The 26,797-nt window shown below is 44.6% G+C and overlaps 1 protein-coding gene across 2 annotated transcripts; it reads left to right on the top strand.

The window, feature by feature from the left end:
* The first annotated feature begins 106 nt into the window (after nt 1-106).
* LOC144072805 (synaptic vesicle glycoprotein 2A-like) lies at nt 107-24,843 on the top strand. 2 transcript variants are annotated; one of them, XM_077598123.1, is made up of 13 exons: nt 107-247; nt 1,951-2,780; nt 8,571-8,751; nt 8,846-8,997; nt 9,933-10,066; nt 10,901-10,990; nt 11,086-11,193; nt 12,214-12,302; nt 12,359-12,523; nt 13,011-13,144; nt 17,466-17,672; nt 19,011-19,170; nt 20,412-24,843. In XM_077598123.1, the coding sequence occupies exons 2-13, from the start codon at nt 2,144-2,146 to the stop codon at nt 20,593-20,595; spliced, it is 2,241 nt and encodes a 746-aa protein (XP_077454249.1). In that variant the 5' UTR covers nt 107-247; nt 1,951-2,143; the 3' UTR covers nt 20,596-24,843. The 2 variants fall into 2 exon arrangements, with proteins under 2 accessions (XP_077454249.1, XP_077454250.1); XM_077598124.1 differs by lacking the exons at nt 107-247; nt 1,951-2,780; nt 8,571-8,751; nt 8,846-8,997 and adding an exon at nt 9,230-9,454.
* The last annotated feature ends 1,954 nt before the right edge of the window (nt 24,844-26,797 follow it).

Here is a 26,797-nt window from a genome sequence, read left to right as displayed (position 1 = left end):
GACGCCGTCCAACCGAGCCAACTCAAGGCGGCACGTGCCACTGCGCCAAGCCCGGCCAGAGCGCATGCGCGAACCCACGCGAGCACACCACTTATTTATTACATTTCGCCCCCCCCCCTTAAAGGATGGAAAAGAGGGGGCGTGGCCACCGTGACGTCATCCGCGCTCAGCCGACCACTGAGGGGAGGAAAGACGAGCGAGGAGCCTGCGAGCACTAAAAATCCACAAATCCAATCATTCCAATCAGGTAAGAAAACGCCATTTTGACGATTATTGGACGTAAATGTGCTATTCGTCTTTTAAATCCGCGGTCATGGATTTCAACCAGAGGACGTTCATCGTCCTTAATTGGCTGCATTGGATTGGAGAGATAAGAAATGGACGTCATGGTGCGCGCGCGCGCGCGTGCACGGCTGCCGAGGGGGGGTTTAAAAAAAGGGGGGGGGTCTTGAAGGTGAAGGTCTCGATTCGATCTGCGTAATATTTATCTTTCATATTTTTTTTCAGTTCTTGCTCGATTATGAATTAGCATTCCCATCATTTCCTGCTGGCCCACCGCGAGGCAAAAAAAATGGGGGGCGCTGTGGGGGTGGGGGGCGAGCGAGCGAGCGAGTGAGCGAGCTCTGCGTCGTGCGTCGGTCAAAATGACCTTGTCATGTGCACTTGGGCATCACTGCGGCCTTACGCCCCCCTCCCCTCCCTTTCCCTCCCCATCGCCGTGATTTCCCTTTTTACGTATAAAGACAAAAATATTCGGGCTGGGCAATGATGACATATTTTAATTGTGATTTATCCAATCAGATTAACTGGTGACGAGTCTCATTTTTAGACGCATAATCCAACAGTTCATTCCAAAGTAGAATACATACCGTATTTACTCGCATATAAGCCGCACCCTTAAAATGGCCCTAAAATGGTTGAATTTTACAATTTCTCATGTATAAGCCCGTGTGCGGTCGATTGGTCGCCGGTCTTTTGGTCACGGTCTTTTGGTCGCGGTCTTTTGGTCGTGGTCTTTTGGTCGCCGGTCTTTTGGTCGCCGGTCTTTTGGTCGCCGGTCTTTTGGTCGCCGGTCTTAACGGGAAAATAGTAGAGTCGGAGTGGTCCATATATAAAGCGCACTGGATTATAAGGCGCCCTGTCTATTTTGGAGAAAATTTAAGACTTTTATGTGCGCCTTATAGTCGTGAAAATACGGTAATTATAAATACGGCTTATATGCCAGAAAATACGGCAACTCACTTTTATAATAAATGTCAATAGAAATGGATGTATTTAGACTTTAAATAGACATTTTCACCAATATTAATGGCATGATCTTAAGGGCAACATTAATGATTTCAAAAGAAGTTTGTATTGGATTATTGGATTGTTGGATTGGATTGGATAACTTTATTCATCCCGTATTAGGGAAATTTCGTTGTCACAGTAGCAAGAGGGTGAGAATACAGACACAGCAAAAGACACCCTAGACATAAATAGGTAATAAATGAGTTCATTAATAAAGAAATACACACACACATATATATATATATATATATATATATATATATATATATATATATATATATATATATGTATGTATATACATACATACATACATATATATACACATATATACATATATGTATGTATATGTATGTATATACATACATACATATATATTCACATATATATATATATATATATATATATATATATATTCATATATATATATATATATTCACATATATATATATATATATATATATATATATATATATATATATATACACATATATATATACATATATATATATATGTATTACACTTTTTTTTTTAAATCAATGCCAATTAAAATATGAATGTTAAAATTGATATTTTAATCAACATTGTGTGAGATGAACTGCCAGGAATCTTACCAATAACAAAATGAAAATGATACGAGATGAACCTTTCCCGACTTTTCAGGCTCGCCGGCTGTCTGGCGCTCGCGAGGAGGAGTTAGCCACACGCAACGGCGGCGACGTTCCCGTAGACCTCGGCGTCGGCTGGCGGTGTCCCCGCCGATGCGCCCGGAGCGCTCCTGATCCCTGATCCCCGAGCCGGCGAGCATCCCAGTAGGTGTCTCCCTCCCCCCCGACACCCCCCACCTCAGCCCAAGATGGACGACGACGGCGGGCAATACCGGGACAACCGTTCCGACTTCATCCGCGGCGCCAAAGACATCGCCAAGGTGGCCAAGAAGCAGGTGGGCAAGAAGATGGGTCGCGGCGTGGACAAGATGGCCGACGAGTACACCCGCCGCTCCTACAAGCGCTTTGAGGAGGAGGACGACGACGAGGATTACGCGGGGGTCCCCGGCGAAGACGCCGCCGGTGGCGGCGGCGGCGGCGGCTACTACCGCAACGACAGCCGCGCCAACGCGGACGACGACGCCCACAGCGACTCCACCGAGGGCCACGACGAGGACGACGAGATCTACGAGGGCGAGTACCAGGGGATCCCTCGGGGGGAGTCGGGCAAGGCGGACGGCGAGGCGGCGAGGGCGCAGGTGCAGGCGCAGCACTTCCGGGACCTGTCGGCCTACGAGGGCGAGCGCAGGAAGGACCAGGAGGAACTGGCCCAGCAGTACGAGAGCATCCTGCAGGAGTGCGGACACGGCAAGTTCCAGTGGACGCTCTACTTCGTGCTGGGACTGGCGCTCATGGCCGACGGCGTGGAGATCTTCGTGGTCGGCTTCGTGCTGCCCTTCGCCGAGAAGGACATGTGCCTGTCCGAGCCCAACAAGGGCATGCTGGGTAAGAGTCGGAGCCGCCGTTGACCCACGTACGTGTAAATGTGGACCTGTACGCCTTGGCCGTGAGTTCGAAAGCGGACGTGGATCCCATGATGCCGCTTTTGAGCTCGCGCCCAAGGAAAATCCGGATTTGAGGTCAGGATAACGATGGGTCGTAGCTGGATTTTGATCACATTTTTCAACATAAACTGCACTACTCCACATCCGATGATACCACTTTTGAGCTTCTACGACACTGTTCTAAAAAGTACTTATCTCCAAGTCACACCCAAACAAAATCCAGACGTAGGGTGAGGAAGACAACAGGTCGTAGCTGGATTTTGATCACATTTTTCACCACAAAATACACTACTCCACATCCGATGATGCCACTTTTGAGCTTCTACGACACCATTGCAAAAAGTACTTATCTCCAAGTTACACCCAAACAAAATCCAGACCTAGGGTTAGGAAAACAACAGGTCATAGCTGGATTTTGATAACATTTTTCACCACAAACTGCACTACTCCACATCCGATGACACCACTTTTGAACTTCTATGACACTGTTCTAAAAAATACTTATCTCCAAGTCACACCCAAACAAAATCCAGACGTAGGGTGAGGAAAACAACAGGTCGTAGCTGGATTTTGATAACATTTATTACCACAAACTACACTACTCCACATCCGATGATGCCACTTTTGAGCTTCTACGACACCTTTGCAAAAAGTACTTCTTGCCAAGTCACACCTAAGGAAAATCCGGACTTAAGGTTAGGAAAACAATAGTTTCCAACTGGATTTTGATCACATTTTTCACCATAAACTACACTATTCCACATCCGATGATACCGCTTTTGGGCTTGTACGACACCGTTCTACAAAGTACTTTTCTCCAAGTCACACCCAAGGAAAAGCCACCCTCGTTCATTTGCTGTCAGTGAGTAAACAACAGATGCTTAGACTTTGATCGAATCATCTTTTTAAAGGGCAGTGAAAAGCCAGTTATGACTTCATTCTATTCTCAGCGCATTGACTTTAATGGGAAAGTTGCCCCTACCAACATGGCCGCCGTTAGGGGCCACCAAAGCTCTTCCTTCTTTCCCCTGCCATGAATTGATATGACTTTCTGACTCGCAGGCGTCCGATTGGTTGCAAGTGGGAGGATGGCGGCGAAGGAAGGTTCACTTTGCTTCGCCCGCCGCCATCCTCCCGCGTCCAACGGATCGTTCCGTGTCGCCGAAATCTCCGCCAACGTTGATAAAGTCACGAGAGCGTTCTTGACATCCCGCCGCCGCCGCCGCCGCCGTCGTCCCTCCCGCGCTTATCAACGAGCTGTCGAGCGTCTTGCGGCTAACGGAGCTCGACCCGCCTGGCATTGCGCTCCGCTCCACGCCGAAGCCAACGCGATCTGTCATCTTTGCGCCTCCCGAGCGTCCAACAAATGTGTTCCGTCGGTTGCTCTTTTAATCATCAGCAGTTTCTCCGCCGCCGCCGCCATTTTTTTGGCTTGTGACAACCGGCTGACGTACAGACGCCATGTTTTTGGAGAAAAAAAACAACAACTGTCATTTTGAAACTAAACTATTTGCTTTCAAGACTTGGCCATAGGTGTCCAATCCCTTTGAATTGGGACTCTTTTCAATGTCTGGCAGAAGCATGGGAAGACCTGTCCCTGCCCCTACCAAAATGGCGTCCCGGCAGCCATGTTGGTAGGGGCAACATTCCTATCAAAGTCAATGCAGTGACATTAAAATGAAGATACCTTTCTAATTGTTTCTTTCAAATGATTATTTCAATCATTTTCATCTTTGACAATGATGAAATAATCGTTTAAAAATGAAAGTTTATGGTCAATACATTCATGGAAATGTTTCCCCTCCAAACATGGCCGCCCGAGCCCCTTTGTGGGTCGACAAAAGGGCTTTTCATGCTTCTGTGGTGAATTGAAATGAGTTTATCTTCAGTAAATGTCCAATTCATTTGGGATGGGGCGGGCTGGCAGAAAATAAACATCCAGGGTAGCATGAAAAGACCTGACAGAGCCGCCATGTTGATAGAGGCAAGATTTCCATCCAAGTCTGCATTGACATTAAAATCAAGTCTTAAGTAGCTTATTTTTAAACAGTTTTTTTTACATCAATGTCATATCAAGCAGCTGCTATTTAGTCAGTGGTTGCCAATCATGAGGTGGCCATTCATCATCATGCTGCGATTTTTACAAAAAAAAGTGCTCCATTTGAAGTGAGAGGTTGGCAGCAAACTGAAAAAAGGAAAAGAAATCTTGTCTCCAAAATGGCCGACTTAGCTGTTCAGTTTCAGGCACGGTCCTTTTCATCCCTTCAATTTGGCCCACCTGCGTGACACGGCCAGGTGGTTCATCATAGGTAGCTTCTGCTAATGTGCTTCAAAAACTTCCACTACTTCCTTTCCTGGTGGGGAGGGGGCAGGTGGCCAATTTGTGGGAGGGGCTTATTGCACTGTCGGTGGTGCAGTGCCAAGAAGGTGACTTTCACTCTGGCGTTTCCACGGTGACGGCTACGCGTATTAGCATGCTAACTGATGTTAGCGCATAGACCCGGAGGTGTGTGCGCGCATGACTCACGTACTGGAGCGGAGCACGGCAGAGAAACGCGACGCAATGCAGCAGCCGTGACCAGGATGGGTGGGGGGTGCTTGGGTTAGGGACCACCGCGCCGCCACCCTGAAACTGGATTGCCGTCACTAGCTACGTTAGCATGCGTCGTGCCACTTCTGGTGTGGCACAAAATGGCTGCTTTAAGCCAAATGGATGACGTCCTCTTGAATTTTGGACACGGCTCCTTGAGATTTCGAGAACGCCCAATCGAGCTTTTGCAAAGGACCAACGTGGCCTCCGGGCGGCCATGTTGGTAGGGGCAAGATTCGCATCCAAGTCCTACCCGCCTATCTCTCAACTTATTTTTAAAAGATTATTTCATGAATGTCAAAGCATCTCCTATCTGACTCTCATTCACAGCACCAGAGGTCCAATCCATTTGAAGTAGAAGGGATGGCATCAAATGAACGTTCGCTCACCCTCCCACTTCAAATGGATTGGACGTCAACTAGCGATAAACTCGTTTCAACTCACCGCAGAAGGGCAACAAGCGCTCTTTTAAAAAAAATATCTGGCGGCCATCTTGGGTAGGGCCGTGACCGGATGACTCGCCTAAAGACGTTTCGCCGACGGACGTTTGACAGACGGACAGGTCGCCGAATGGACGTTCCGCTAGTATACTAGTATTTGTGTTTAATCATTAAACGCTGTTTTCGGCTGGATTTGACGGAATTTGAGAGCATTTTGAGCCGTTTGGCGGATGGACGTATATAGACGTTTTTTTTTGCCTTATCGCGACATCATCGCGACATTTTACCGAGGAATGTACTTCCCTGGGCTCGGTTCTAATGTCCAAAGAGCTCCAGTATTTGTATTTAATCATTAAAGGCTGTTTTAGGATGGATTTGACCCGATTGCTGTCATTTCACGGCTGGGTTCTGCTACATCTGCCCGACCAACAGTGCTTATTCCCGGGCTGCCATTGACGGTAGGCTAATAAATTGAGAGTGATGCGCGGCAAAGGGAAATGAATCATTGATTTTTACTATCATTTGGACAACGCTAGCGGCGGGCCGGATTAAAAATCCTAACGGGCCGTATATGGCCCGCGGGCCGAGGTTGAAAAACGTGTACACACGATCCGGGCGCAGGGCGAGCGCGCGAATCCCGTTACGGCGAAACCTCCGTTCGGCGACCTGTCCGTCTGTCAAACGTCCGTCGGCGAAACGTCTTTAGGCGAATCATCCGAGTACCGGTAGGGCGACCACCATTTTGAAACTAGATCTTGCAAACGACATATTTCTACATACCGCCTTCTCACGTTATTTTTTTTCACCATCCCCGACACGGTTGGAACATTTTAATAGCATATTGTCATCGATGCAGATTGGTCGCGACATTAGTTCCTCCCCGACCTTTGGAGAAAAGAAAAAAAAAGACCTGGGTTAACAAAACGACACCTGCGCAAATCCAAATTTGCTCTCACGCTTATGGAAGGCGACAAAGCAAATAGTGGAGGAAAACATGGATGACGGGAGGAGGCAAGACACGGACGGCAGCTGAGCATCTCTGTAGGCCTGGCGACCAAGTGGGGGATGGGAGGGAAAAAAGAAAAAAAAAAAAGAAAAAAGGGAGGGTGACGATGACAACCATGCTAGAAAGATCCTGTGTGTATGTGCCGGGGCTTTGTGTGGGTCTCACTGCGGGCTTGTGTGTCGTGTGCATGTGGGGGGAGGGAAGGAAAGAGAAGGGAAGGGTAGGGAAGGGAAGGGAAGGGAAAGGAAAGGAAAGGAAAGGAAGGAGGTGATGATGTGTGAGAGGGATGGCTATTAATAGCAAGTCAGCGTTCCCTCGCTCCACGGCCGACGGTCTTTGGCTTCCGCGGGTCGCTCGGACGTCACGACATTCGTTCGTTGGCCGCCAGGCCTCCCGCTTCAAAGCGATTGGACGTTGAGTGTCGTCGTTGGCGGCTAAGGAGTCAATAGCAGATGCTTGGACGTGGAGGAAATCATTTTTTATTAGAATGGATTAAGCTAGTTATGGTTTGGTTTTGAATTGGGATGTCGCCTCTACCAATATGGCTGCCCAGAGGCCATTTTGGTACAGGCCAAAATGGGGTTTCATGCTTCTGTCGTGAATCCAAATAAGTTGGCCATGAAGGAAATCATTTTTTTTGTACAATGGAATAAGCTAGTTATGGCTTAATTTTAACGACAGAAGCATGAAACCCCATTTTGGCCTGTACCAAAATGGCCTCTGGGCAGCCATATTGGTAGGGGCAACATTCAAAATTAAACCATAACGAGCTTATTCCATTGTACAAAAAAAATTCCTCCATAGCCAACTTATGGCTTAATTTTGAATTGGAATGTTGCCCCTACCAACATGGCTGCCTGGAGGCCATTTTGGTCAGGCTGAAAGCAGTTTATCACTAGTAGATGTCCAGTCCTTTTGAACATTTGTTCCCCATTAAAAATAATTAGCAAAATCAAACTGGAGAATTCAGATATTAAAAAGAAAGATGTAAAAAAAAAAAAAAAGATAAATATAAGAAAATTGGAACATTAGTTCCAAATCAATCAAAAACATGTTCTTGGAAAAATAAAAACATAAAAATAAAACAATAAATTTTAATTGGCTTTTTTCTATATTTGTCATATTTTTATTTGTTGTGTTAAATTGTTGTATTTATTGTTATTTTATGTGTTACTTTGTTGTATTTATTGTTATTTTATGTGTTACTTTGTTGTATTTATTGTTATTTTATGTGTTACTTTGTTGTATTTATTGTTATTTTATGTGTTACTTTGTTGTATTTGTTATTTTATGTGTTATTTTGTTGTATTTATTGTTATTTTTTGTGTCACTTTGTTGTATTTATTGTTATTTTATGTGTTACTTTGTTGTACTTATTGTTATTTTATGTGTTACTTTGTTGTATTTATTGTTATTTTATGTGTTACTTTGTTGTATTTATTGTTATTTTATGTGTTACTTTGTTGTATTTGTTATTTTATGTGTTATTTTGTTGTATTTATTGTTATTTTTTGTGTCACTTTGTTGTATTTATTGTTATTTTATGTGTTACTTTGTTGTACTTATTGTTATTTAATGTGTTACTTTGTGTATATTTATGAAATGGCGTTAGAAGAAGTGAAGAGTTTCAGACGTCACCTGAAATGATGGATTTGTCTTTTAATTTGAAAGGGCATTTTGTCTTGTGTGGTCCAGGCCTGATCGTGTATCTGGGCATGATGGTGGGCGCCTTCGTGTGGGGCGGCCTGGCCGACCGCATCGGGCGACGGCAAACCTTGCTCATCTCGCTCTCCATCAACAGCGTCTTCGCCTTCTTCTCGTCCTTCGTGCAAGGCTACAGCTCCTTCCTCTTCTGCCGGCTGGCCTCGGGAGTCGGGTGAGGACCGTCGCCCCGGTCTCCCACCGCGCCGCGTCCCCCCCTGAACGCTGCGTCCCTCCCCCCCTCCTCCCCGCTCCTCCTCCCCCCACAGCATCGGCGGTTCCATCCCCATCGTCTTCTCCTACTACTCGGAGTTCCTGGCTCAGGAGAAGCGAGGGGAGCACCTGAGTTGGCTGTGCATGTTCTGGATGATCGGCGGCATCTACGCCTCGGCCATGGCTTGGGCCATCATCCCGCACTACGGTTAGATATGCCTTTTTCCCACGGTACCTGAACGCTACCTGAATTTCCCTATTTTTATATATCGAGACAAATCCTCCCACTCCGGCCATCAAAATGCGTTGTACTCTAAGATGGCGGCGTTTTTAGAAACCTCAACTTGTGATATTACGTTGCGCGATTCTCGTATCGATTCGAAAACCGACTTTACACCTGTGTTTTGGTGTAAAAAGAAAAGAAAAAAGAGCTGTACTACCACTCCTGTCCACTGGGTGACAGCACCTGTCAGCTGTGCTTTGCCATCTGCTTGAAATCACGGGAAAAAGTGCTGCAAGCTGGGCATGATTGAGTTTGATTTGTTTAATAACGGGACAATACATAGTAATGGACGTTTATATGTGAATATGTAAGATTACAGTAGAAGGCTAATGTTAAAAACGCAAGATAAAATCAACAAGTACTACATTTATTCAAACAAGAGGTATTGTACCTTATCTAAATATGTTATTTCTGTCTTTTAGTGGTTGGTATAGCTAGAATGCGCAAGCTAATTTGAAATAACTCAGTTATTAAACGCTATATATCGTTAAATTTTTTTTAATATTTAGAATCCTGCATTGAAGCAGGTTTTGGATTAAAAACTGCGCTTAAAAACGGAGAAAATGATAGAAAGAGGGCCGTTTGTTGTTACTTTAGTGCTGAATGAAGTCAATGATAATGAATGTACGTTTATGTCCCTTTTTTAAAAATTGATATTAAAGTATTGATAGGGATGGATTGATTGGTCACCTGTGAATCCCAAGTAAACAAAAAATCCAATTTGCCAGTTGTCTTCTTGGTAAATATTGAATTGAATGCTTTTATTGTCATGAGATTTAAAGCTTCACCATGAAGTGCACCAATAAATAATCAATAAATAATAATAACAGCTAAGAAATGTGATCTTTGGCCCACTTCAGGCTGGAGTTTCCAGATGGGCTCGGCCTACCAGTTCCACAGCTGGCGCGTCTTCGTGCTGGTGTGCGCCTTCCCCGCCGTGGCGGCCATCTCGGCCCTCACCACCATGCCGGAGAGCCCCCGCTTCTACCTGGAGGTAAGAAAAAATATCATTTTTTTCCCCTATAGTACTTGGAAATTTTGAACTTGGATTTTTCCATGTTGACTGTTTCATTTTTGGATTGTTTTGGTGGAATTGCGTGGCAGCAAAGTGGTTTAGTTTCCCCGTATCGTATCAAAACCTAGTAAGAACCGACCCAATCTTCATCGGACCTTTCCGCCTTTGAGAAGATCGGTTTCGTAGCTTACGGCCGAGATTCCCCAACCTATTCGCCAGCGCAGAAGGGTACACGGTCGATTGGTCGCCGGTCGATTGGTCGCCGGTCTTTTGGTCGCCCGGAAGGTTATTGATAATTACCATTTAAATCGTTGCTCCAATTCCCTAAATACAAACTGCGAATGACTATTTAGTCATACTTAATGCCTTAGTAAATATTAGGCTAAAGAAAAGCTCCAAATTTCCCGGACTTTGATTGTTTTTTGTTGGAGAACTTGTTAAGACCCTGACTGAACTGACGTGGCTTCTTAAAGGGACAACGCACGTACATACAAACTCTTCTACACTCACATGTCGGCTCAGCGAAACTGCTCGTGGCCATTGTTGGCTTTTATTCATGCGTAGACCGTCTTGTTTTACCTTGTTTTGTCGCCGGTCTTTTGGTCGCCCGTTGTCCCGGTCCGGGCGACCAAAAGACCGGCGACCAAAAGACGGCGACCAAAAGACCGGGCGATCAAAAGACCGCGACCAAAAGACCGGGCGACCAAAAGACGCCGACCAAAAGACAGACGACCAAAAGACCGGCGACCAATCGACCCCACACGGCGCCGAAGAATCGTTTCCTTTCGTTGACCGAGTGACGTTGTCTTCCAGAACGGGAAACACGACGAGGCCTGGATGATTCTCAAGCAGGTCCACGACACCAACATGAGGGCCAAAGGATACCCGGAGAGGGTCTTCTCGGTAAGCCGCCGCCGCCGCGCCCCGGAATCCAAAAGTGGAGTCCGTCTGTTCGATTTTTAGCTAAGCGGAGCTATTTGTGGAACGGAACCCGTCAGGTGACCACCATCAAAACGGTGAAGCAGATGGACGAGCTGGCGGAGCTGGGGGATGGCGCCGCCTGGCACCAGAAGTGGAGGATAAAGCTCACCTCGCTTTTCCACCAGGTACCAGCAAGTGCAAGAATGGCCGTCAAAAACACAAGGCTCAACCCCCCACCCCAAAAAAATGACAATGAAAAACAAAACACGATTTTTTAATATTAAAAAATAACGGAAATCACATTCGTTACTACTTTTCACCTTGTTTGAATGTGAATGACATTTTAATTAAATAAAAATGATTGATTAAATCACAAGTGTCAAAGTGGCGGCCCGGGGGCCAAATCTGGCCCGCCGCATCATTTTGTGTGGCCCGGGAAAGTCAATGATGAGTGCCGACTTTATATTTTAGGATCAAATTCAAATGAAGAGTATAGATGTATATTCAATTTCCTGATTTCCCCCTTTTAAATCAATCATTGTCATTTTTTAATCCATTTTTTCCGTGTTTTTAGTTCAAAAATCATTTTGTAAAATCTAAAAATATATAAAAAAAGAAGCTAAAATAAACATTGTTTTAGATCTATAAAAAACTGAATATTCAGGGCTTTTAATCCAGTTCTTTTAATCCATTTATAAAAAAAATATCTAAATATTATATCTAAAATGGTCCGGCCCACATAAAATCGAACCCCTGGATTAAATGATGATTAAAAAAATTCAAATCACCCTTTCAAAACTACTTTTCAAATTAAATAAATGAAGTAACCCAGCGGATAAGTGGTTAGCGCGTCGGCCTCGCAGTTTTGGGGTCGTGTGTTCGATCCCAGATCCGGAACTTCCTTTGTGGAGTTTGCATGTTCTGCCCGGGCTTGCGTGGCTTTTCTCCAGGTGCTCCGGTTTCCTGCCACATCCCCAAATCATGCATGCTAAGCTAATCATATGCTAAAATGCCTAATCCTATCGATGATTGGTTGTCCTTTGTCTACTTGTGCTCTGCAATTGGCAGCCTACCAATTCAGGGTGTCCCCCGTAGTTGGCTGGGATAGGCTCCAGCACCTCCCACGACCTTTAGGCGCAGGTTGTCATAATGTTTTTTGTTGTTGTTGTTTTAATGAGCCAAACTACATGTGTGTGATTTTTCAGGTTTGGAGTAATTTCCTGACAGTTTTCTCCCCCGAGTACCGGCGCACCACCTACATGATGATGGCCGTGTGGTTCTCCATGTCCTTCAGGTAGGCCCTGCCCATTTTTTCTAGGCCATTTGTAACGGCGCCCTAATCCATCGCAGCTACTACGGTCTGACCGTGTGGTTCCCCGACATGATCAAGTACCTCCAGAAGCAGGAGTACGCCTCGCGCACTAAAGTCTTCGTCAAGGAGAAGGTGGAGCACGTCACTTTCAACTTCACCCTGGAGAACCAAGTGCACCGCCAGGGCGAGTACTTTAACGACAAGTGAGTCCACCGCCTCAAATTTCCCATCCATGCCTTTTTACCACGGTACCTGAACGCAACCTGAATTTCCCTATTTTTATATATCGAGACAAATCCATCAAAATGCCGTGTACTCTAAGATGGCGGCCTTTTTAGAAACATCAGCTTGCGATATCACGTTGCGCGATTCTCGTATCGATTCGAAAACCAACTTTACACGTGTTTTGGTGTAAAAAAGAAAGAAAAAAAAAGAGCTGCACTACCACTCCTGTCCACTGAGTGGCAGCACCTGTCAGCTCTGATTTGCCATCGATTCGAAAACCGACTTTACACCTGTTTTGGTGTAAAAAAAAAAAAGAAAAGAAAAAAAAAGAGATGCACTACCACTCCTGTCCACTGAGTGGCAGCACCTGTCAGCTCTGCTTTGCCATCTGCTGGAAATAACGGGAAAAAGTGCTGCAAGCTGGGCATGATTGAGTGATATACCTTTGGCTTTGCTTCCTTTTAGGTTCATGAACTTGAAAATGAGGTCCATGATTTTTGAGGACTCCTTGTTTGAGGAATGCTACTTTGAGGACATCACGTCCAGCAACACTTTCTTCAAGAACTGCACCTTCATCGCCACGCTCTTTTACAATACAGGTAAGGCCAAAGTGGAATAGCATAGATGTCCAATTTGTTTTGGCTGATTTCGGCTCCGTTTTGGGTGACTCTCTATTGATTCCGATTCACGTCTGGGTCACTACCACGAGTAACTCGTTGTCCGCCTCGGACGAGGCTCGACGTCCAATTCCTCCGGACTGGCTCCGGCGCCTCCGCGGTCCTTGAACAAACGGATTAAATGCATGGGATGGTCTTTTTGTTTGGAGGCGACTTTAAACCTTTGGAGAATTCATTTATTTTCAGAGATTATTTTTTATATTTCATTTATTTTGATGTGTGTACAGACGCTCCCCTACTTACGAACATTCGAGTTACGAACAACGGTACATACGAACATGTCTGCAAATTGCGTTTATGTCCAAAAATGTTGGTAATTTGGTTTTTGTATTGCGCGCCTTTTTCCGAGTAGTGCTTCTTTCCGCCGCTAATACCGACGACGCCTGGCGCTGTGAGAGCTCACCCAGCATCCACCTTCCTCTGCCCAGTTCGTTGCAGTGCGGAAGTGCGTGAACGTATCTCCAGTGCGCAAAGAACCTTTTTCATTTGTATCATTAAATATCTCGTGCATCCATTATTCAATATGGTTGGTGAAAAGCGAAAGGCTTCTAGTGAGGGAGGTGCAAGGAAGAGGCAAGCCATTTCATTTGAAATGAGTGGCAATAATAACAAAGCTTGATGCGCGTGAGAAAGTGGTGAGCATTGCACGGGAATACAACTTGAATCGTTCCACCGTCGGTACCATTTATAAACAGAAAGATCGAGCAGCAGGACCCAAATATTGAACATTGCACAAAGTTTGCAAATCAATTGAATGATGCCATGCAGTGCTACCGCATCATTTATGATGAAAAAAAGAAAACTGCAATCGTCATTAGATAGCTTCTTTCGGCCAGTTTCTAGTAAATCTCTCTCTCTCTCTAATGTATGTATACAGTACTGTATGTATTCTCACAATTTTATTATTTTTTTCCAGTACAAACCAATGCTGGTTACTTATACAAGCCTTAAACATACAAATGCACTTATATAAACCTTCAATAAACGTATATAGGCCTTAAACATAAATTATAATAGAAAATATAGCACTGAATCAACTTACAAACAAATTCAACTTATGAACAATCACTCGGAACGTACCTCGTTCGTAAGTAGGGGAGTGTCTGTATATTTCACGACACCTAAAAAAGCCCCCGAGTTTGCGAGGGTCACCCCCGATCCGCCCCTCCTCCGTCCGTCATCACAGCTCGACGTCGTGGTGATGACATGGCGGCGCGGCTCTCTGATGTCATGGCAGAGCTCTGGTGCGGCGACCCGCCAGAGCGCCGGCTCGGCCGGCGGCGCGGCTTACTGGCCGATCCGCCGGCCCCGCCCTGGAAAAAAAGCGCCTGCGCCATGCCCGTGTTGATCTTAGGCGCCCTGGTGGGCTCTGCGGTGACCCGAGCCGCCGCTCAGTACCTGGGCTCGCCCCTCCCCCGCGACTCCCTCTCCCTCCTGGACCTCCTTCTGCACATCCCCGGCGAGAGAAGCTTCTTCGCCGAGGACAGGGGCGGCCCCCGGGATCCCCCCGAGGCGGCCGAGTCGGACCCGGAGCCCGACGATCCGCGCCGTCCCGACTGGGACGAGGAGATCTTCTGGGGGCGACGGGCCCGGCACGCGGCGCGCGGGCCGGCGCCCGTGATCCGCAGGTCCTACCGCTTGCTCCGCAAGGTCCTGAGTCCCGTGGCCTCGGCGGCCGGCGCCCAGGCGGGCCTGTGCCACGAGCGGCTGAAGGCCAGCCACGCCTACGCCCGCCTGGGCAGCGGCTACGCCAGGTTGTCGGCGCCCCCCCGGATGGCCCTGCTTTGCGCCTCCGCCGTGCTGTCCTACCACCTGCAGAGGATTCTGGGGCTTTTCCGCGGCTCGCGCCTGCACTCGTTTTTGTCGGAGCACAAGCATCGTCTGATTGCCTTCGTCTTCCTCCCGTCCTCCATCCTATTCCCGCTCCTCTACTGCCTCCTCCCTTGAACTCGGACCCCCGAGCCAATCCCGAGGACGGATCCCGACGGGCGCTCGTCTAACTTTTAACCGCTGCAAGATATTAAATCAAATCAGAATCTCCCTGCTTTTGGCTTCTCTTTTAAAGGTCGTACGGACTTTCCAAAACTAGCGTTGACCGCTTGGGCTCGGATTTTGCAAACGGAAGCGAAAAGGGAACAACTGCTTCCACCCAAAATGGCTGACTTTGTGTGCGTTTAGGCCAGGGTTGGGCAAACTTTTCGGCCCGGGGGCCACATTGACTTTAAAAATTTGACAGGCGGGCCGGGTCAGCACAAGATACCATACATATAAAAAACTGCATCCGTTAACAGCACATATGAAACATAAACAGAAAAAAAGGAGTATTAACATACTGTATTTTCACGAGTATTAGGCGCACATAAAAGTCTTCAATTTTCTCCAAAATAGACAGGGCGCCTAATAATCCAATGCGCTTTATATATGGACCAATACTAAAATTGTTATCACGATAAAATAAAATGAATCAGTTGATAGGGTACACCGACTACTATTTTCCCGTAGACAAAGTACTGCACAGTGCCTGCTGGGATATGTAGTAGTTCTTTTGTCAATACACCCAATGGATTGTGGCCTGTATACATGGACATCAATACAGCTTGACGAAGCATGGAAAGCACCATTGGAAAGGTTACGCTAGCTACCAGCTAGCTACTATTTACGAATGGATTGTGGCCTGTATAATACATCGACATCAATACAGCTTGACGAAGCATGGAAAGCACTGTTGGAAAAGTTACGCCAGCTACTATTGGCGAATGGATTGTGGCCGCCTGGACAAACGTAGAAAACTCAGCGTTTTCGATGACTCGTTTGGACAATTGTTCAATTCAGACACGGAAAATGAGGACTTTGATGGATTTGTGGGTGATGATGACGTGAGTACGTTGTAAAATGCTTAAATAAAGTACAACCGAACTCAGTTTTGCTTCCGTTGCCTTTTTAAAAACGTGTTTTTAGCGTGTGGGTGTAGCGTGCAAGAACTATATTTCCCAGCAGTCATTGCGCACCGGAAACCAGAAAAAGAGCCTGGGGCTGCTTCCGGTAGCCAGCGCTATAGCGGTTAGATATTCATATATAATATATAACATATATGCGTCTAAAAAAACGGTGCATCCTTTGTGTGTTTAAAATACAGAAATAGCACTCGTTACTGACACTGCGGCTAAAAATGTTTTTTTCCCTTTTTTTCCCCCCAAGATGGTGCCGTCACGCGGAAGCCAGTGACAGTAGCTCTGTATATTCTTATGTTTTTCGTGTTTTACAGCCCTTCTATCTTTTTTTAAATTACATTTTAATATTTCTTAATACTTTCCTCTTTACTTTACTTTGTACTTTATACTTTTTACTTGAATGTTTTTACAACTTTCTTTGTTCTGTCAGCCTGGCTTCTTTCGGCTACTTCTTGTAGTGCTTCTTTCCGCCACTAATACTGACGACTGGCGCTGTGAGAGCTCAGCTCACCCAGCATCCACCTTCCTCTGCCCAGTTCGTTGCAGTGCGTAAATGCGTGAACGTATCTCCAGTGCGCAAAGAACATTTTTATCATTAAATATCTCGTGCATCCATTATTCAATATGGTTGGTGAAAAGCGAAAGGCTTCTAGTGAGGGTGGTAGTGCAAGGAAGAGGCAAGCCATTTCATTTGAAACCAACGTGGCAATAATAAAGAAGCTTGATGCAGGTGAGAAAATGGTGAGCGTTGCACGGGCATACAACTTGAATCGTTCGACCGTCGGTAGTATGTATACAGTACTGTACGTATTCTCTCCATTTTATTAAAAAAAAAAAATCAGTACAAACCAATGCAGGTTACTTATACAAGCCTTAAACATACAAATGCACTTATATAAACCTTCATATAGGCCTTAAACATAAATTATAATACAAAATATAGCACTGAATCAACTTACGAACAAATTCAACTTATGAACAATGGCTCGGAACGTGACTCGTTCGTAAGTAGGGGAGCGTCTGTATTGCCAAATTCTCAAACAACCTCGTGGGCGAGCCAAAACCATCCCTGAACGACAGGTTTGACCCAAAATGGCTGACTTTGTGACCCGTATTTCAGAGATCCTTGGTGATTGACGGGTCTACCAAATGTTAGAATTTAAAAAAACGGCCTTATAGAACAATCCGTTGACCGGCGATTGAATTCCCGACGGATGGAGTGTGAGGAAAAATGTGAAAAATGGCGCGTCCTCGCTGACCCCCGGTGATGTGTTTTTGCTCCCCGCCCGAAGATCTGTTCAAGTACCGCTTGGTGAACAGCCGACTGATCAACAGCACCTTCCTGCACAACAAGGAGGGCTGCCTGCTGAGCGACGTCAGCGACGAGAACAACGCCTACATGGTCTACTTTGTCAGCTTCCTGGGCACCTTGGCCGTGTTGCCGGGCAACATCGTCTCCGCCCTCCTCATGGACAAGATCGGACGCCTCAGGATGCTCGGTGAGCGGTCGCCTTGGCGTTCGTTCGTCGTTTTTCTTTTGGAAGCACAATGCGTTGACTTTGGTGGGAACGCCGCCCCTACCAACATGGCTGCCTGGAGGACACGGGTTTAGCGCCATCAGTGGCAGCCAGTGCGTAAATCGGAGAGGCTTTGACATTCATCAAATGCTAATCTTTTAACAAAAAAAGCTAGTTGCGACTTGATTTTCATTTCTATGCATTGACTTTGATAGGAATACTGCCCCTACCAACATGGCTGCCCGGAGACCACAGGTCGCCAGTGTGTAAATATGAGTTGCTTTGACGTTCATCAAATGCTAATCTTTTAACGAAAGAAGCTAGTTACGACTTAATTTTCATTTCCATACATTGACTTTGGTAGGGACACCGCCCTTACCAACATGGCTGCCCGTAGGACACAGGTTTAGCGCCATCAATGGCAGCCAGTGCGTAAATCGGAGACGCTTTGACATTCATCAAATGCTAATCTTTTAACAAAAAAAAGCCAGTTGCGACTTGATTTTCATTTCTATGCATTGACTTTGATAGGAATACTGCCCCTACCAACATGGCTGCCAAGAGGCCACAGGTCTGGCGTGGTCACTGGCAGCCAGTGTGTAAATAGGAGATGCTTTCACGTTCATCAAATGCTAATCTTTTAACGAAATAAGCTAGTTATGACTTGATTTTCATTTCTATACATTGACTTTGGTAGGAACATCGCCCTTACCAACATGGCTGCTCGGAGTACACGGGTTTAGCGCCATCAGTGGCAGCCTGTGCGTAAATAGATGCTTTGACGTTCATTAAATGCTAATCTTTTAACAAAAGAAGCTAGTTACGACTTGATTTTAATTTCTATGCATTGACTTTGATTAGAATACTGCCCCTACCAACATGGCTGCCTTGAAACCACAGGGTCTGCCGTGGTCACTGGCAGCCAGTGTGTAAATAGGAGATGCTTTCACATTCATCAAATGCTAATCTTTTAACAAAATAAGCTACTTATGACTTGATTTTCATTGTTATACATTGACTTTGGTAGGAACATCGCCCTTACCAACATGGCTGCTCAGAGGACACGGGTTTAGCGCCATCAGTGGCAGCCTGTGCGTAAATAGATGATTTGACTTTCATTAATTGCTATTCTTTTAACAAAAGAAGCTAGTTACAACTTGATTTTCATTTCTATGCATTGACTTTGATTAGAATACTGCCCCTACCAACATGGCTGCCAGGAGGCCACACGGCCGCCGAGCGGCCATGTTGGTGGGGGCGATCGAAGGCCAGCCATAAATGCAAATGTGGGCGTGACGTTGGTCTTTTTGTGGTCTCCAGCGGGTTCCAGCGTGATTTCCTGCATCAGCTGCTTCTTCCTGTCGTTCGGCAACAGCGAGTCGGCCATGATCGCGCTGCTCTGCCTGTTCGGCGGCATCAGCATCGCCTCCTGGAACGCCCTCGACGTGCTGACCGTCGAGCTCTACCCGTCTGACAAGAGGTATGCAAATTTGATAACCCCCCCCCCCCCCCCCCCTATACAACGTGTTTTGGAAACTCCGACTTGATGATTACTATACAGAAGAAAAGCGCCGTCTAGACCACGTCTGTCAAAGTGGCGGCCCGGGGGCCAAATCTGGCCCGCCGCCTCATTTTGTGCGGCCCGGCAAAGTCAATCATGAGTGCCGACTTTCTGTTTTAGGATCAAATTCAAATGAAGAGTATAGATGTATATTACATTTCCTGATTTCCCCCCTTTTAAATCAATCATTGTCATTTTTTAATCCATTTTTTCCGTGTTTTTAGTTCAAAAATCATTTTGTAAAATCTAAAAATATTTCAAAAAAAAAAGCTAAAATAAACATTGTTTTAGATCTATAAAACGGAATATTCAGGGCTTTTAATCCAGTTCTTTTAATCCATTTATATATATTTTTTTTTAAAATATTATATCTAAAATGGTCGGGCCCACATGAAATTGAGATGACATTAACACGGCCCGCAAACCAACCCGAGTCTGACAGAGTGGTTTGAGGGCCGCTTTAGCGCCAACTTGATTTCACGTGGGCCGGACCATTTTAGATATAATATTTAGATTTTTTATCTTTTTTATTATAAATGGATTAAAAGCCCTGAATATTCCGTTTTATAGATCTAAAACAATGTTTATTTTAGCGTTTTTTAATATATATTTTCAGATTTTACAAAATGATTTTTGATCTAAAAACAGAAAAAAAAATGTTTTAAAAAATGTACAATTATTATTTGATTGAACTGGATCAAAGGCCCTTAATATTCAGTTTTTTATAGATATAAAACTGTTTATTTGAACTTTTCTTTCTTAGTAAGGGAAAACATCTAATACTCATGTTTTTCATTTTAAATGGAAACATTTTTTTTTAAATTATATTCAATATTAAAGTGGAAAACCGAAAATATTTTTATATATTTATTTTTAGATTTTCCAAAATACTTTTTGAGCTAAAAACATCAAAGTCGGCACTCATGATTGACTTTCCCGGGCCACACAAAATGATGCGGCGGGCCAGATTTGGCCCCCGGGCCGCCACTTTGACACACGTGGTCTAGATGTAACAGTAGTTTAGCGTCATGCTAGTTAACCGGCCCGTCAAGCCCTTTGTTATTAAAACGGCTAAGGGTAGAAGTAGCGCCGTGGGGTGGGGAAAAATCGTCAATTTGTGCCCCCCGGCGACCTGACGTCCCACCGTTTGTGGCATTCAGGACCACGGCGTTCGGTTTCCTCAACGCGCTGTGCAAGCTAGCGGCCGTGCTGGGCATCAGCATCTTCACCTCCTTCGTGGGCATCACCAAGGCCGTCCCCATCCTCTTCGCTTCGGGGGCCCTGGCGGCCGGCAGCTTCCTGGCCCTCAAACTGCCCGAGACCAGAGGTCAGGTGCTGCAATAGTCCGCCGTCGGAGTTTTAGTGGCGATCGATCGGCTCCAACGCAATCGGTGCGCGACTCCCCCCTGAAAAACGGCGGACGTGGGAACTGGGAGGCTCGCCGTTCCGGGCCGTGCAAAAAAATCCAATATCCCATCCGCGCGTACGCAAATATTTCCATTCGATGCCTTTATTTGATTTCATTTTTTTGTTTAAACAAAGAGGCCATTTTGTTGACGACGAAGCGTTTCGGGTTTGTTTTGCGGCGGCGGGTGTCGCGCTCACCGAGCCTCAATTTGCCCTTTAGATTGATTTGGTTCCCCCAAAATGGCGGCGCGATCGTCAGCTGGTTTTATCGCGTTGAAGCGGCGCGGGCAGCGACAACGCGACAAAACCGCCCGCCCTCGGTACGCCCCCTTTGGTTTTTAGCCTGGCCCGTCGATCCCTTTGTAAAGAAAAACCCTTTTTCGTACCTTCCCCAGCCGCCTCCTTCGCCACCTCGTCTTATGCATGTCCAACTATGTACATGTATGTAAATGGATGTATGTACACGTATGGCTATCGGGAAGTGAAAAAGTATCAAAAAACATGAAATGCCGCTTTTCCATTGGCTACCGGGTGGAAAAGCTTTGTTATTGTTCCTTTCCGGGTGCTTGTAGCTAGCGTTGCGCCGATACTAGCGACGAGTACGGGGAAAAATGTCCCGATGAGAAGCAACGTGTTCATTGCCTGCCGACCCTCCCACTTCGAATGGTTGGGACGGCTACAAACGTCAACGAGTCGAAAGCAGATACTTTGACGTGGACCCAATCATCTTTGAAAGATAAAAATTAAGCTAGTTAGGACTTCATTTGAAAGTCAGTGCATTGGATTTGTAGTGAGTCGCCCTTACCAACATGGCCGCCCGGAAGCCATGTCGGTAAGGGTGATAAATGGTCTTTTCACGTTTCTGCCATGAATTCAAATGAATTTATTAATTGGTAGACATCCAAACCATGTGAAGCTGGTAAGTGGCAGCCATTTTTTTTCCATTCGCTGCCCACTCTCCCACTTCCGAAGGATTGGACATCCTGAACCGTCAAAACCTGACAATGAGTAAATCTCAGGCGCGTTCACGTGGTTAAAATCACATTTCAAAGAAACATGACTCGAATTGAACGTCAGTTTATCGATTTTAATGGAACCCTCGCCTTGGGGCGGCCATATTGGGAGGGGCGTCGAAACGTCTTTTCGCGCTTTCACGAGTTTATGACTAGTAAACGTCCAATCCATTTGAAGCAGATGTTTTTGTGTGGTTAAAAATACCATTTCAATGAAACAAGCTCGTTATGACTTGTTTTGAACGTCAGTACATTGACTTTGATGGGAACGCCACCTCGGGGCGGCCATATTGGGAGGGGCGTCGAAACGTCTTTTCGCGCTTTCACGAGTTTATGACTAGTAAACGTCCAATCCATCTGAAGCAGATGTTTTCGTGTGGTTAAAAATACCATTTCAATGAAACAAGCTCGTTATGACTCGTTTTGAACGTCAGTACATTGACTTTGATGGGAACTCCACCTCGGGGCGGCCATATTGGGAGGGGCGTCGAAACGTCTTTTTGCGCTTTAGCCACGAATTCACGAGTTTATGACTACTAAACATCCAATCCATTTGAAGCAGATGTTTTCACGTGGTTAAAAATACAATTTCAACGAAACAAGCTAGTTATGACTCGTTTTGAACGTCAGTACATTGACTTTGATGGGAACGCCACCTCGGGGCGGCCATATTGGGAGGGGCGGCGAAACGTCTTTTCGCGCTTTAGACACGAATTCACGAGTTTAATGACTACTAAATGTCCAATCCATTTGAAGTGGATATTTTCACATGGTTAAAAATACCATTTCAAAGAAACAAGCTTGTTATGACTCGTTTTGAACGTCAGTACATTGACTTTGATGGGAACGCCACCTCGGGGCGGCCATATTGGGAGGGGGGGGGGGGGTCGTAATTTAGCAATCATAAACGAGTATCTGTATCGGTGCAACACTAGATATTTGTAAAGTATGTACGAGATGAGAGATGATGGTAATATATGAAACGATATTAATAATAACAATGACCTGTGTGAAGTGAATGTTAGCGTGATTATAGTGCAATATGGACCCTTCGTGTGCAATACACCCCCCTCCTTTGTCATTCGGTGGTATCTCCCGGTTGGCTTACTTTTTCCCTCCACAAAACGATAGCACACAATTTGACCCGTAGATGGCGTTGATGACGCGTAAATGAGGCGCCGTACCGGAAGTTCACTGCCAAGGGCTGAGATTGGAACAGCACAGGGTAGATTTTGAGTTTCTCCTCATCTTTTCTGTCCAAACTGCCATTTTATAGGATAGCAGCCATAAATATAAACACGAGTAGATGTACAAAAATATGATAGTAATGCCTATTCCTGAAAAAAAGTGGATTACATTCATTTTAATTTCTTTTTTCACATTAATTAAATTTACAGTATTCACTGCTATTGATGGGGTCCAATTCATTAGAGATGAGAGGTCGCTGCTGCCATTCCTCCCGGGTTCAAATGAATTGGACGTCAATGGTTGAGTATAGTTTTTTTTTAACCTTTTGATTTATTTCAAACTCAAAGTTTCTTAAACGTGACCTTCAGATTTTTCATTTAATCCTTTCGGAATAACCACAAAGCACACTAAAGGTGGAAAAAAATGAGGGTAACCCATTTTGGAACAAGGCTGAAATATAAAAACAAAGCAGAAAAGGTGAAGGTGTGCAAAAACAATTGCGTTTTAAATCGAGCAGCCTTTGCACTAAGCGCACACCGCCAAAATAAAAGAGCACAAATTCTACCTAAGCAGACAATTTCAACTTTGCAGCTTTTAACCCGTCGCTTTATTTAATTGTTTTGAGTGTGCCATTCTTCCTCGACAAATGTTTTGTAGCGTTTTGAGTTTTAAACGTCACGCGCCGTCAAATCAAATCGTTTTAGCACTCGAAACGGAGACAGGAAGTAGATTTCGGGAGTTATTTCATCTTAAAAATGTATATAAAAAATAATAATTATAAATAGGTAAATAAATTGAGGAAGATTTAAAAAAAACAAGCAGGCTAGAAGTATCAGAACAACAATTTCCAGCAATTTAACTCTTTGGCTGCCAGTTAAGGGCCATTTCCTGTTGATTAGCCAGGCTCCAGCACCCCACGCGAGCCTTGAGAGGATAAGCAGTACGAAAGATAAATTCATTTGTATTTTTTATTTATTTTAAATGTATGATTCTTTTTTTACTTTTGGATTTTAGTAGCTGTAAATGTTAGTTTTCTATATTTAACCCTTGGTCAAAAGTTTTGGGACACTTTCTCATCCAACTGAATGGGGAAATGTCTCAAAACTTTAGGTATCCTATTTTCTTTTTTAGTCCTTTTTTTATATACTAATGAATAGACATTTAATTAATTTGTCATAGAAGAATCATCTCATTTTCATTCATTGTATTTTATTTATTTTCAGAGATTATTTTTTTATATTTCATTTTTTTTAATGTGTGTATTTATGATTTCTTCAGCATTCATTACATTATTTCCGTGAACAAAAATATTTATATTTTTTTAATGCCATCCCTTGACTTAATTTTTTTTTAACTTTTTATTTGGGCTTTATTAGCTATTTATTTATTTGAAATGTACGCGGTAATAAGGGAACACTCTTTTGTTAACTACCACAGCACATACCCTATACCCGGGCTGGCAGCCAACGAGTTCAATTCAAGTTTAATTTGGGTAGGGAGAATCGGTCAGCAAAAAAAAAAGAACAAAGCAATAAATTGGCTGGATTTTTTTCCCATCTGTTGTCCAGATAATTCAAACAAGAAAAATACAACAAAGGTCTCTTTGAGGCTTTTTTCCCCCCTTCTGGATTCATTCAATGTATCAAAAAAAAAACAACTTGCTCACTTTTGTCAACGTGTACCGTGCCGTAGGATGTGTAGTTTTCATTGTAAGCGTAGCCAATCGTGTGTGTGCGCGCGTGGGCGTGTGTGTGCTATCATAAATATGAAAGTAAAAAGAAGTGTACAACTCTGTATGTTGTCTTTGATTTGGTGTGTTTTCTAAAAGAGAATGGAATAAAAATAAATATGTCAATGTTGAGGATCACCCTAGTAAACGCCGAACGCTTTCGTCGGAAAGCCGTGTGTGTGTGCGTGTGTGTGTGTGTGCTTCTTTTTCTCGCCCGCCGACCCTTTAGACCAATAAACGTTAGGACCAAAAGCACGTCTTTGTCGTCTCTTTGTTCTCGTCCGAATGCTGGCTCAGTTTTGGTTGAAAACGCAAGTTGTTTCTGTTGAAAAATTCACAAACAAGAAGCTGATTTTGCTGCACATCTCGCCCCGTCCCTAGAGGGAGACAGTACCTTGAAAAGTGATCAAATAGTGAACGGGAAATGGTGAAGATTTTCCGGATTTTGTTGGAATTGTTTAAAAATTCAGCCCTCAAAGCCCGTTTGACCTGGCAACCTGAATTTTGGTAGACAGATCTAGTACAGGTAGACCTACAAAAAAGTCTCAAGAACCCATGTTGGAAAAGACACGAAGAGGCTGCGAATCTGGTCTGAACTAGTCCTTTCAGGGTCAGTTTGGCTTAGCAGGATTGTTTAAAAATTCAGCCCCCAAAGCCCGTTTGACCTGGCAACCTGAATTTTGGTAGACACATCTAGCACAGGTAAAGCTACAAAAAAGACTTAAGAACCCATGTTGCAAAAGACACGGGGAGGCTGCCAATCTGGTCAGAACCAGTCCCTTCAGGGTCAGTTTGGCTTGTTAGCAGGATTGTTTAAAAAATTCAGCCCCCAAAGCCCGCTTGACCTGGCAACCTGAATTTTGGTAGACAGATCTAGTACAGGTAGACCTACAAAAAAGTCTCAAGAACCCATGTTGGAAAAGACACGAAGAGGCTGCGAATCTGGTCTGAACTAGTCCTTTCAGGGTCAGTTTGGCTTAGCAGGATTGTTTAAAAATTCAGCCCCCAAAGCCCGTTTGACCTGGCAACCTGAATTTTGGTAGACAGATCTAGCACAGGTAGACCTACAAAAAAGTCTCAAGAACCCATGTTGGAAAAGAAACGGGGAGGCTGCCATTTTGGTCTGAACAAGAAAAGGATCAAGTGTCAAACTGGTCCCGTTCACCTCTTATTGAGCGAATTTCAAGGATGACGTGGTCCTCCTGGCTGGCCATTGTGATTAAATTCAAACACATGTCGACAAGGCCATTTCTTGATTGGGCCTCTGGTGCTTTATTGTTTACAGTAGCTTTTTTGTTTGCTCTTGGTTCCGAGCACTTGGCCCACTTGAAATTAGTCTGTAATTTTTATGACGAGTCAATGATAGAAAGAGTTTTTTGGGGGGTGATCTCGGCATGCCTAAAAAGGTTTTTTTGCCATCTTTTTTTTGATTTTTCTACAATGTTTGCGAGCCTTTGCATCCTCTTGAAGATGTACACAAAGTTTTTTGGGTGTGCCCCATGTGAACACATCCATCTAAATTGTAAATGGAAGAAAAAGTCCGCCATTTTGGCTCCTAACAAGCAATTTTCATTGGGTTGCATCACGCTGTGAAGTTTAAAAACAAACTACTAAAAAAAATCAGGCCCACCCAGCTAACAACCTGAAATTTGGTGGACACACCTATCGTAATGAGACCTCCAAAAAACGTCTCTGGGAGCTTCACCCCAAAATTTTCAATTAAACGGCCATTTTGTTTCAGTTGTAAAGACCTGGATTTTTTTTATTTTTTTTGTTATCACTTTCACATAGCAACCTAAAATTTGGTGGGCACCTCTACCACAAGAGGACCTACAAAAAAATAACCCTCAGGCACCATGACCTAGAAATCAACTTAGATTCCGCCATTTTGGTTCATAATAACCCGTTTGTATCCAGTTTCAATGCAGTAAATTGTTTTAAAATCCGCTCTGGTGATCAGTTTCACCTAAAAAACAGAAATTTGGTGCACAAATCTCTCGTAAAGAGACCGCCCAAAAAATCTCAAGGTATATTACCTGAAAAAGTCCGCCATTTTGGTTCGTAATAACCAAATTTGCATCCAGTTGCAACCAAATTTGATGGACCGATCTACTAAAAAAAGGACCTCCAAAAAATAATAAATAGAACCCAAACCCAGGCCTTTTTTCTCCAAATCCTCCATTTTGGGGGAATTCCAGAGCTCAACTTT

Source organism: Stigmatopora argus, chromosome 4 (genome assembly GCF_051989625.1).
Source record: "Stigmatopora argus isolate UIUO_Sarg chromosome 4, RoL_Sarg_1.0, whole genome shotgun sequence".
NCBI classification, from domain to species: Eukaryota; Metazoa; Chordata; class Actinopteri; order Syngnathiformes; family Syngnathidae; genus Stigmatopora; species Stigmatopora argus.
The sequence above is the reverse complement of the archived record's forward strand: the minus strand, read 5'-3'. Positions and strand labels throughout refer to the sequence as shown.